This window comes from Triticum dicoccoides, chromosome 7A, assembly GCF_002162155.2.
Source record: "Triticum dicoccoides isolate Atlit2015 ecotype Zavitan chromosome 7A, WEW_v2.0, whole genome shotgun sequence".
Lineage (NCBI taxonomy): Eukaryota > Viridiplantae > Streptophyta > Magnoliopsida > Poales > Poaceae > Triticum > Triticum dicoccoides.
In genome coordinates, this window is record NC_041392.1 from 16,633,033 (window position 1) to 16,645,583 (window position 12,551).

Sequence of the window (12,551 nt, forward strand, 5' to 3'; positions counted from 1 at the left end):
CTCTCGGCGGCGATCTACGCCACCGTTGAGGCATAGCTTCGTCCCTCCCAATCCTTTACCCGGGAGATCTTGATTCGGGCTGATCAAGGGGTGGTCTGGTACCGCTACCCAGCCTTGGTTGAGTCTCACGGGAGGAATAGGGGTAGGGTTCACAGCTTTTCTGACACCCGGCGAGAATACTCTTCGGGTTAGGGTTTGGGTGATGGCTGAGGAAGGGGTCGGCAAGGCCGGTGGCTCTTCTTCTGCTAGTGAGATCGCAAGGCTGATGGAAGAATTGGGGCTCCAGGAGGACGATCTTGATGATGTGATAGTAGATGAGGCTTCGGTTCCTCAAGATGTAGTGCGCTGGATGGCTGTGGCCAGAGTCCATATAGACAAGCCATACAGCTAGACTTGGTTCTTCCGCAACATGAGATCGGCATGGGATCTAGCCCAGGTGGTGAACTTCAAACCTCTGGAACCGAATCTGTATACATTACAGTTTAATTGCCTGGCAGATTGGGAGCGAGTTATGGACGAAGGACCATGGAATTTTAGAGGGCATGCGGTCATAATTACGCCGTATGACGGAATAACGCAGCGATCAAAGGTTCAGCTGGACACTCTCAACATATGGATTCAGATACACGACGTCCCGAAACTTTTTGCACATCTTGTGCCAGCCCTAGCAGCCAAGGTTGGTGAGGTTCTTCATACAGAGGGGGATTCTTATGACTACACGGGAAACTTTTACCGTGTGTGGGTAAAAATCAATGTCCATAGGCCCTTGAAGAATGTCGTGTCGTTGATCCGTGATGGACAGAGGCAGATCTACCGTGTCAAGTATGAACGTTTGCCGGATTGGTGTGCTATGTGCGGACATCTAGGCCATGTTTTCAAGGAACATGGTGATGTGATACACCCAAAATCCGCATTAGTGTTCAAGGATCTGCGTGCGACATGGACGATGTGCTCTGGGCGTGGTGCGGGAGGAAACAGGGGACGCCGGGGCAGGCGGGGTGGTCGCTCAGGTGGTGACAGAGGTGCTGGTAGCGAAGGAACCGGGGCATACGGAGCAGAGTGGACAGAACATGAAGAGGAAAAACAGGATATCAGCATGGAGGACCCAAGCAGAAAGAGAGGGGTTCGCTCCGAAATAGGTGATAACTCGAAAGGGAATGAGGGCAAGTCTCTAGAAGATTGAGCGGACAACCAGCTCGCAATTGTTTAGTCAGGAGGAGGCATGGTGAGCCCTCCCCCAAAGAGGGACCCGAAGAGGACCAAGACTGGTTCAGATGGCATATCAGGCGTGGTGGTGAAAAATTTGGCGGCCTCCATTGAGGAGAGCCACACAACCCAATGGAGAGCTGCGACAGTCAACGAACTTCGCGACTTAGCGAGAAAGTTTGCCCCTACCCTTTTATGTATTGTTGAAACACAGATAGAAGGAAATAGGGTAGAGAATTTAGCTGGTACTTTGGGCTATGATAAATCTTATGGTGTTGACAGTAGAGGTAGAAGTGGAGGCTTAGGCCTTTTTTGGAATAAGGAAATAAAAATTGAAGTCTTGGGTTACTCTGATTATCATTTGGATGTGTCCGTGGAAGAACCAGGGTTGGAAGAGTGGAGGCTCATGTGTGTGTACGGTGAGGCTCAAACCCACCTGAGGCACCGATGTGGACAGTGTTGAAAAATATAAGCACTTTGAGCTCGCTCCCTTGGCTATGCATTGGAGATTTCAACGAAGTGCTACGTCCAAACGAGCATGACGGGATTGCTAGACGCAGCAATGCTGAAATGCAGGCATTTAGAGAGACCGTGGACGTGTGCATGTTGCTTGATATAGGGTACAAGGGCCGTTCCTGGACGTGGGAGAAGAAGGTAACTGGTGGATCCTATACACGGTGCAGATTGGATAGGGCATTGGCTAATGCCCCTTGGATTTCATGCTTCCCGGCGGCGAGCCTGGAGCATCTAGCTGCAGCGACGTTGGATCATGGCCCTATTGTGCTAGATCTGGGACGCAACCAGACCAACTTAATGCATAAAAGCTTCCGTTACGAGTTAATGTGGGAAAAACATGAAGACTTTCGGGAGACCATTGGGACAGCATGGGCAGCGTCAGGGCCATGTGCCACGGTTCATGAACTACAACAGAAGCTACTGGGTGTCTCAAAGGGTTTGACAAACTGGAGTAAACAATCTTTTGGGAGTGTACGTCTGGAGATAAAGAACGTGAAGAAGGAGCTTGAGAAGTTGCAGAGCGACCCTTTGAGGTTAAGTCCATCACATGCGGAACTAAAATCAACGAAAGGTTGATTGAACTTTACCATCGAGAGGAGATAATGTGGATACAGCGGGCTCGGTCGGAGTGGCTTTCTTCGGGAGACAAAAACACAAAGTTTTTTCATATGCGAGCGAGCCTGAGGAGAAATAAGAATATGATTCGAGCTTTGCAAAACTCACTGGGAGTACTAGTTGACGACTCGGCGGAGCTGAGAGCTTTGGCCAATAACTTTTATCAAGAGTTGTACTCAACGGAAGTATTGCATGATGTGGAATCAGTTCTGGAGCATGTACCGCGAAAAGTTTCGGCGGCAATGAATGCGCAGTTATGTGCGGACTACACCGCTGATGAGGTTAAGTGTGCTTTGTTCCAAATGTTCCCTACGAAGGTACCGGGCCTCGATGGGTTCCCAGCCCACTTCTATCAGAAACATTGGGATGTATGTGGAGAGGATGTGACAAACATTGTGCTACAGATTGTCAGAGGAGAGATGAGTCCTGAATGTATCAATGATACCGTACTTGTATTAATCCCCAAGGTGACAAACCCCACCCTACTCTCTCAATATAGACCCATAAGTTTATGTAATGTGATATACAAAATTGCCTCCAAGGTAGTTGCGAATAGATTGAAGCTTATCTTGCCAGATATCATTTCAAAGGAGCAGTCAGCTTTTGTGCCAGGGAGGTTAATAACCGATAATATTATCTGTGCTTATGAGTGTCTGCACTTTATGAAGAGAAACAGGTCAAAGAACAATAGCTTCTGTGCTTTGAAGCTCGATGTGATGAAAGCTTATGACAGGTTGGAGTGGCCTTATCTAAAAGCTATCATGCAAAAACTGGGGTTTGCACATGCATGGATTGACACAGTTATGAACATGGTTTCATCAGTTTCCTTCTCAGTTTTGTTCAACGGCGAAAAACTTGAAGCTTTTAAACCATCCAGAGGAATTCGACAAGGAGATCCAATCTCCCCTTACCTTTTCTTGATTGCAGCAGAGGGCCTCTCGTGCCTCCTGAAAACTAGTTCTCAGTCATCACTTCTTGCAGGTGTTAAGGTGGCTCCCACGGCTCCGGCCGTTAACCATCTTTTATTTGCAGATGATAGCCTATTGCTTTTCAAGGCGAGTGTGGAGGGAGGAGAACTTGCATCAAACCTACTGAACAGGTATTGTAATGCTTCAGGTCAGAGAGTAAATCACGTGAAATCATCCATCTTTTTCAGTCGAGGATGTCCACAAGTTACTAGAGAGGGGGTGAAGAATAGCCTCCTGGTGCAAAACGAAACCCTATGTGATCGCTATCTGGGCATGCCCACTGATGTTGGACAATCAAAGAATGGAACGTTCAGATATCTGCGGGATAGAGTGTGGGAGAAAATAAGAGGATGGATGGAAAAATTGTTTCAGCTGCAGGAAAGGAAGTGTTAGTAAAGTCAATTGCGCAAGCAATTCCAGTTTATTCTATGTCATGCTTCAGGTTGCCAAGGGGGGGGGGGGTGTGATGATATCACCTCTCTAATTCGTCAATTCTGGTGGGGAAGTAAAAGAGGAAAGATGAAACCAGCATGGGTTGCGTGGGATGTGATGATCAGACCAAAGAACATGGGTGGCATGGGATTCAGAGATTTGGAGCTATTCAATTTGGCGTTATTGGCAAGGCAGGCATGGAGAGTCTTGGTTGATGATGATTCCCTGAGTTCTCAAATACTCAAAGCGGCTTATTATCCAAATAGCTCATTGCTTGATGCAACCCTTGGACCACATCCATCGCAGATTTGGAGGGCCATAATTGATGGTAGAGATGTGCTTGCTCAAGGAATTATACGAAGAGTGGGAGACGGAGAAACTACCAATATTTGGCATCATAACTAGATACCGAGACCAAGTTTCAAGCGACCAATTTCTTCTCTAGTACCGGTTCCACCAGAGAAAGTATCGGAGCTTATTGATACAAACACAGCCTCTTGGAGAGCGGGACTAGTAAGAACGGTATTCACACCTTTTGACGCCGAAGAAATTTTGAAAATTCCGCTGTGTACCAGGAAGGTGGATGACTTTTGGGCTTGGAGTGAGACCCCTAGGGGAATATTCACAGTAGCGTCGGCTTATCGTATGCTTGTAACAACAAAGCTTGGCAGAGAAAATTGGTTGGAGGGGAGGGAGGAATCATCGAATATCAACATGGAGAGCGGGGAGTGGAATGACCTGTGGAAGATGCATGTGCCGTCCAAGATCAAAGTATTTGCATGGAGGTTGGCGAGGCACTCGATCCCGGTGGGAGACGTGCTACACCACCGCCATATGGCCACAACAGCAGCGTGTCCTCTATGTGGAACCCAGGATACATGGAAGCATGCTTTACTAGAGTGTCCGATGTCTCGCTGCACATGGGCCCTGTCTTCGGTACAAGTGTTGGATCAGCTCTGTGTTGTGCAACACGGCAGTGCGAAAAAATGGTTGTTTGCCCTTAAAGATAGCCTCAATGCCGATGAATTTACCAGGTTGGTGGTCACCCTTTGGGCAATTTGGGGAGCTAGAAGGAAAGCTATACATGAAGGAGTATTCAGGAGCCCCCAATCCATCAACGACTTCATAAGTTCCTACTTATCAGAAATCAAGATGATATATCCTCAGAAGGTAGCAACGGCCAGAGTAGCTGCAGCAAGACCACGGGGGTGGTTGCTGCCGGTGGAGAATCATGCCAAGATAAACACTGATGCCGCGGTCGGAGGCCGGGGGAGCTTTGGTGCAGTGGCAGCAATCTGCCGGGATGCTACTGGAACGTTTGCATGGGCGTTAGCTATCGTATATAGAGCGATTGGAGATCCAGCAACGCTTGAAGCCTTGGCTATACGTGAAGCCCTTTCCCTTGCCGATGATCTATACCTCCAGCGAGTTCACGTGGCTTCGGATTGCAAGGAAGCAATTGAGGAAGTATTGAGTGGTGGTGCACCGAACTACGGTGCAATTATTCAAGAGATTAGGTTACATGCACTTTCTTTTATTTCATGCAGAGTAGTTCACGAATTTAGGAGCTCAAACTTTGATGCTCACAACCTTGCGAAATATGCGTTGGGTCTCGGGTTTGGCCGCCATGTTTGGTTAGGCCAGCCTGAGGGTATTCCCTTTGTCCATGTAAACATTGTGACAGATGAATAAAATTTTGCAGGGTTGCCTCAAAAAAAATGCAACACTGCTGGGCATGCTGCTCCTTCTTTAGTCCCACCTCGCTTAGCTAAGAGCGCAAGAAGTGGAGCTTTCCCTTATAAAGTGCGACTGAGAGAACAGGTGTCTTCACTCGTTCGGCTGTGCGCCGACCAACATTTGGACCCGATGGGTGCTCGATTATGTCGTGTTGCCCGATGGGTTCAGTCTAGACCCATGGGTAGGGTCGTGGGCGGACTATGAACCCGATTAGGGATCCAGGCATGGGTCTAATGGAGGTCTACCCGGTCAAACCCGACCCGTTTGATAGGTTGAGTTAGAACGTGTTGCTTCTAAAAATTGAAATAAATCTGTTCCCAATGCACACTGCTAGGACCACCAAAGCATGAAATTAGTATGTACCAACCCCTCAAAAAATGAAAATAGCATGTACCTAGAAAACACATGAATTTCCACTTTTTTCACATTGCATGTCATTGGAAACTTATTTGAAATGAACATAAATGAACTGTGCGAAAGAAGGCAAAATACAATCACCTTGTTGCCATGTTGTTTTCCAGTGAACTTTGGACCATTAGTTATCCGGGTATGTCCCAGGACCATGCTCCACCAACTGTGCATGTGGCGTTGAGAGAAACGGATCATCAACTTGGCTATAATGTTTATTCGCTTTTCCACTTTATCTGTACATGACCTATAAAGAAAAAGAAGCTTCTGGAGGGAAGGCCAGCTCATACTTTGATTAGATTCTGGGATAATCTAACTTGGAATACCTTGTTTCATGTCAAACTGTCAGTCCTTGTCTCATGTTTTCAATCGGTTGTAGCCACCATGTAATCCTTAGTCCATAGAGTCTCTTTCTCTGTTGACATCAAAGCAGCATACAGGATAACAACAATAAAAAACTTAATGGGATGGGGGTGAGACGTTCTTACTCTGAGGTCTTCAATTTTAATTAGTCTTCCAAGATTAACACTAAGGAATTAATAACTGAACATGGCATGTCTGACCTCATCACATCCGCCACTCTCTGTGAAGTCGCTTCTACCGCTTGTTCAAGAAGACATTATTTATCTAGCTGAGGTAGTTTTTGATATTCAACTCCCGGTTAGGCATTGGAAATGTTCCAGACAATGGCCTCGACCATGGGGTAATCTTCACCTCGCGGCTGTGCAAGATGACATCTGAGATGTTGATACAACCGCGATGTGCTAGTCATGGTTGGTCCACTCTAGCCATTAATCCGATGCTATTGTGGGTAGGGTTTGTAGCTTTGATAATCCACGCGACGGCGAGTACCTTAGACAACGCAGGCTTGGTGTCCCTGCTAGGCACCACAGGACAAGGAGTATACCAGTGCACCAAACCCTGCGCCAATAGCACGTATAGGCCCTCTAATAGTAACTCGAGGAAACCTATGATTATGTTCCCCCATTTGTTCATCCATCACCAGTTTAAGTACAGGTGTTGATAAAATCAAAAAAATAAAAGAATTGTGAGTATATAATATCCAAACATTGCCTATTTATAAACTGAAATAAGATTCGTATCAGGATCAGGTCCGCCTACATCCATTTGTTCATCCATCATCAGTTTAAGTACTGGTATTTATTTAACATACAAGTCAGGGAATCTTGAGTGCACCGATGTTGCACCTGCGATATTGAAAGCTAGAAACAGTGATACAATAATATATTTTTTGGGTTTCATATATATCGAAGTGCAAATGCGCCATTTCAAATGGGCGATCTGATTATCAGTGAACTAATTCATCATGCTGGTGAAGTCATACCTGGATGTATGGTGCAAGATGTCCGATTTGATGGCCGCGCGTGTTCCTCTTCCTCCAGTGCGACTAACTACTATATTACTCATGAAAATGACCTTGGTCATATGATCAACAACATCAACATCTATTCCTGTTCACCAGATGTGTGATATCAATTTGAAGACCCTGTTGCATGCTCCTACATAACGTATCCAACACCTCGACGTATCTATTACAGTACAATTAATCCACCTTGACAACATGCACCCAGGCAGCGGTGGTATGGCAGACCACATCCTTGACAACCTGCACCAACAGCCAGTAGTTTCCCTTCCCCCTTCAATATGGAAAGGACACACGAAGGATGGTGCAACAACCATTGATTGAATTTAGCCATCGAGAAGGGTTGATGCTAGCTTGTACTTAGAGTGACTCACCGGTTCGAGCGGAGGTGGACGCCGTTGAGAAGACACCGTGAGATCGAAGGGGCTCGGGAAGAGAAAGCAATGGGAAATACATACATCGTGAGGATTCTTTGATCGAGCAGAGGTGGACGTCGTTGAGAAGTCACCGTTAGATCGAAGGGTGTCGGGAGGAGAAGGCATTGGGCGATACGTACATCGTGAATCCTTGAGGATAGATCGATCTTGAGGTTCTCTAAGCGTATGCCAGATTGGTTTTTCTATGGAAAGGTACGATCATCTTTTCAAGGAGGGTACGTGAGGGGGGTGTTACGTGTATAATGTGTTTTCCTATACACTGGAATTTCTAGGATTGACTCGGCCACACCAGTTTAATGAAATTTCTAGGATTGATCTACACCGTAACAACTCGGCCCATCAAATTAACGGCTCCTTATTACTGATTAACATGGTAATATCTTGGGAGTCCCTAATAATTTGTATAAGTCTAGATTTTGTTCTCCAACAGAAAATCCCGAAGGATTGTGTGCCTCATCTGATGTTTATGAAAGATCGCATTGATGTTACTAGCTTACGGCAAGTCTGCCTAGGGTTCACCGCTGTTCACACAAGATTTCTCGAACCGATGAAGACCTCACAATCAAAGAATGGAAAAAAGTTATGAATAATCGTAGGGAGCTACTTGAAAGAAAAATTGTGCAAAGCGCTCGAATTGGAGACATGATACTCTTAGAGTGGGGCTATGTTGTTTTATGTTATTTTACCTTAGAGAGGGTAGCAGGTCCTAGCTAATACTCATGATTGTGTGCTAAGAACAATTAACCAGGGTTGGTTATGACTATGATAACGAGTAGAAGTTGTTAGATGACTATGATGATGACGGGCATGACTTGTGTTATTATGATAATGATGATGAGTTATTATTATTATTATTATGATGCTGAGTTGTTATATCATTATGAGCATGATGAGCTATTATATCAGTGGGTGAAAGAAACGTGGATTAGATTCAAGTGGGGGGGAACATGGCACAGATCCAATGTACTACTAATCAAAGCACTTTGATTAGTAGTACTAATCCTGTCTCTTTCACCCACTGATTAGTAGTACTTTCCATCTGCGCCATGTTGCCTCCACTTGAATCTAATCCACGTTTCTATCGCCCACTGATATAATAACTAATCATGATCATCAAATCATGTGAGGAGACTATTGTATAAAACTTGTACAAATACAGTGCAAATACGTAGAAGAAAATAAAAAAGGAAAATTTAGCAGCAGGGCTGGTTGGACACAAGCTACTGCTATATAGCGGTAGCAGTAGCGCTGGTTCCACCAACGCTACCGCTAAATATTAGGAATAGCGGGGGCCCAATCCACACGACTGCTAAATAATATACAGCACCCTAGTAGTAGCGCTGGTCCCCGTGCTACTACTAGGCAAAAAAATCACGCTACTGCTAGGGTTTTACCTAGTAGTGATAGTAATATCATGAGATCCGAAATGAGCATTACTGCCACGAGATCCAAAGTGGGCATTAATACCATTTCATTAAAATAGAGCATTAATATTCATATATTGGACACAAATAAACAAATGTATGAGCATTATTAACACGATATCTAAAACAAGAGCGCATATCACATTTATGCACGTTACACATACTAATATAAGCAGATCCAAAATGATCACTAGTGTATCTCTGCGAATTTGTTTGATAATAATAATTTGAATACGGGTGATCAAGATATATTGCATTCATGAATCTATAGATACAGAAATATGATTATGCATACAATGAAAATATAGTTATTTATAGAGGGCATGAATACCAGGAGATCCAATGTTTGCATTAATACCACGAGATTCAAATTGAGCATTATTATTAATAGACTTGACACAACTTCACAAGTGCATGTCATTGGTTACAAGAGATACAAAACAACCACACTACATTTACGGAAATTACATACGTTCATAAGAGGAGATGCCCTCTATGTTAATTTATTTCACAATAGCAATTGGATATCCACGGCCAGGCTGTATTGCATGAATCCATCTATGCCAACATCGTTTTGAGTTCAATCCATCTACGTAAATTATATGTATATATGTAAGAGAAAATACCAAATGAGACTTATCTATAAATACATAGGGCAATAATACCACGGGATCATAAATAAAAATTAATACCACGAGCTCCAAAGAGAGCATTACTACTACGAGATCCTAAATGAGCGTTGATATTCATAGATTAGGCACAAACACTCAAATGCAGAAGCATTAGTAGCACGAGATCCAAAATGACCATACTACATTTATGAAACCCCCCAATACATGCACTATAAATAATTGCCAACATAATGTACATCACCTACATCCATCTATCTCTTCCCTACACATCCTTCTATATACATTCAGTTCCACCTATCTTGTCTTCAAGACAGTTTGAGGTTTCTAGGTAGCGTTGCACCAATGACAACAACAATGACGACCACCATCAGCTTCTCTACCATTCTATTCATCTTGCTTTCTGTGGCAATCACTGCTCAGACCAATGACTCTGGTAGTGGCATGGCGAGGGTGACCAACCTCATGGTGGAAGCATGCAAGAATGCCTCAAGCTATCATCGTGAGCTTAAAACTATCACACATGAATTTTGCTTGTCGACCCTCCGGTCAGACAATAGGAGTGTGGAGGCAAAGGACCACCTTGAACTGGTGCTAGTTGCCATCGACATCCTTAAAGGCCGCCTCACCACTGCCAATCACAACATTGAGAAAATGCTAGAAAAAGCAAAGAATGGCACGGTGGCAATGCGCGATCTTAGTACTTGCAAGGTGTACTATGATACAACAATGAGAATCGTCAATATATGTGATGACATGGTCAAAGATTTCCGCGGAGATAAGGGCAGGCTAAAGTCCTTTGAGCTTCCACGTTGTGTTGACAGAGCGGGCTACCCAGTTGACGAGTGTTGGTTCGGTCTTCAATACGATATGCCATGGGCGGATGCATTGATGAGTGAAAATCGTGAGATTGACATGGTGGTCAACCTCGACTATGCCTTCCTAGCACCATATGATGTCAGTGATTAATATAATGCTAGTTTTGTGTGCGATAAATGATGTTGTAGCAACATCAATTTTATTTCATTTAAAATAATGTTTAAAGTGTCACATTTGTTCTACTCTTCTTTTTTTACACTTATTTTGTTTTACTCTCTTTTTCGTTGTTCTACTCTCTCTTTCTCCATGTATCTACACACACACGCGCGCGCGCGCGCACACACACACACACACACACACACACACTATTTCTGATCATGAGATCAGAATAATATTATGATAACTAGTCGACTCGTCGTAGCAGCACTAGTTGAACTGCACCCAAGGACAAATTGAACTTCGGCAAACAATGTCCAAACGGGGCTTGCGATATACCATGCGAAAACTATGGACACGAGGATCACAACCTATGTTGAGGCTTTTGCAGAATCTACACAGTTTAAAAGCATTTTTTCAAACCGTTTTTCTTCAAACAAAAAACATGAAGTGTATTTTCGAGCTCGATTCTAAAACGTTTATCGGAATGAAGCAATTCATATGCCGTTGGAAAGATGCTACAAGGCTGCTAATTACACAAGGTTAAAGGGAGATTCGAAAAAACACAAAATTTCTCAAACCAAACTTTCGAACTCATATTTTTGGCTTCAAACCAAACGGCCCGTTTGATTGACGCAAATGATATGGCAGTGGAAAGCTTATGAAAATGCGCTTGTTTTTCATGCAGAAAGTACGTTCCAATTTTAAACATATTAAAAGCAATTTGAAATAGGTTGAAGTTCCACCGAGAATGCATTTTCCCGTTTGTTTCTCAATGGTTTGCTGGAACACAACCAATGATTTGGCCTTTGAAAGCTTGAATATATCCGAAACATTCCTGTATATATTATTTCTCCAAACGCTTTACGGTTTTAAGTCAGTTTTGAAAATGGCCAAAACCAATTTTTGGGAGCCATTCTCGTGAACTTTATCTTAATGGGAAACTTTTATGGAGAGAGTTTTCTCTAATTTCTAGCCATTTTGAAATAATTTTAAAAATAGCAAAATCATGCATGTGGCTTTCATCACGAAAACAGAGTCTTCGAAAACGTAGTGCATGAAGAAGTTGTCCTTATGGGGTTTGTGTGTTTGAACTTCACTCTGTTTCTTGTGTAATTGTTTTGCCCATGACTCTGAAACCACTCATAGGAATTGAGCAAATGATACACCGACAGAAACTATTGAAGTGGCACAACTTTTCTGTGCTGAGTATTTTTCCCATTTTTGTGGCGGTTTAAAACATTTTTTAATACGTTTAATGAAGTATATTGAGAATGTTAAAGAGGTATAATCAATGCCTGTACTAGGTGTATTGAAGATGGGAGTACATACTCCCAAGAGTACATAAAATTAGTCATATTCTAAGATACCCCAATACGAGTTTTGTGTGGGTCTATTTTACTAACACTCTTAAGATCTTATTCTACTAACACTTCTTTATTCTAACCCTAAAAACACTTTCTTATTCTCCTAACAACACCATGTTGAGCGAACCAACCTGTGGTTGGATGGTTAGAAGGACAGTGGTATCCCCAGCCCACCAGGGTTCAAGTCCTGGTGCTCGCATTATTCCTGGATTTATATCAGGATTTCCAGTGATGCGCTTTCAGTGGGAGGAGACGTTCCCGTTGACGACGAGGCGTCTATGGTGACTTCGTAAATTTCAAGATGACATGCCAGTTCAGTCTCTCGAAGGTGCTCATAGGGGTAGGATATGCGTGTGTGCGTTCATAGAGATAAGTGTATGCGCATATGTATGAGCGCTTGCGTCTATACTGATGTTCAAAAATAACACCGTGTTGATCAGTAGCTATATACTA

General features: G+C 43.7%; 1 protein-coding gene across 1 annotated transcript; it reads left to right on the forward strand.

Annotated features, from left to right (window-relative positions):
• The first annotated feature begins 10,020 nt into the window (after positions 1-10,020).
• LOC119334488 lies at positions 10,021-10,794 on the forward strand. Its single transcript, XM_037607048.1, has one exon. It carries the CDS (start codon positions 10,102-10,104, stop codon positions 10,723-10,725), a length of 624 nt encoding a protein of 207 aa, XP_037462945.1. The 5' UTR covers positions 10,021-10,101; the 3' UTR covers positions 10,726-10,794.
• Positions 10,795-12,551: the final 1,757 nt, after the last annotated feature.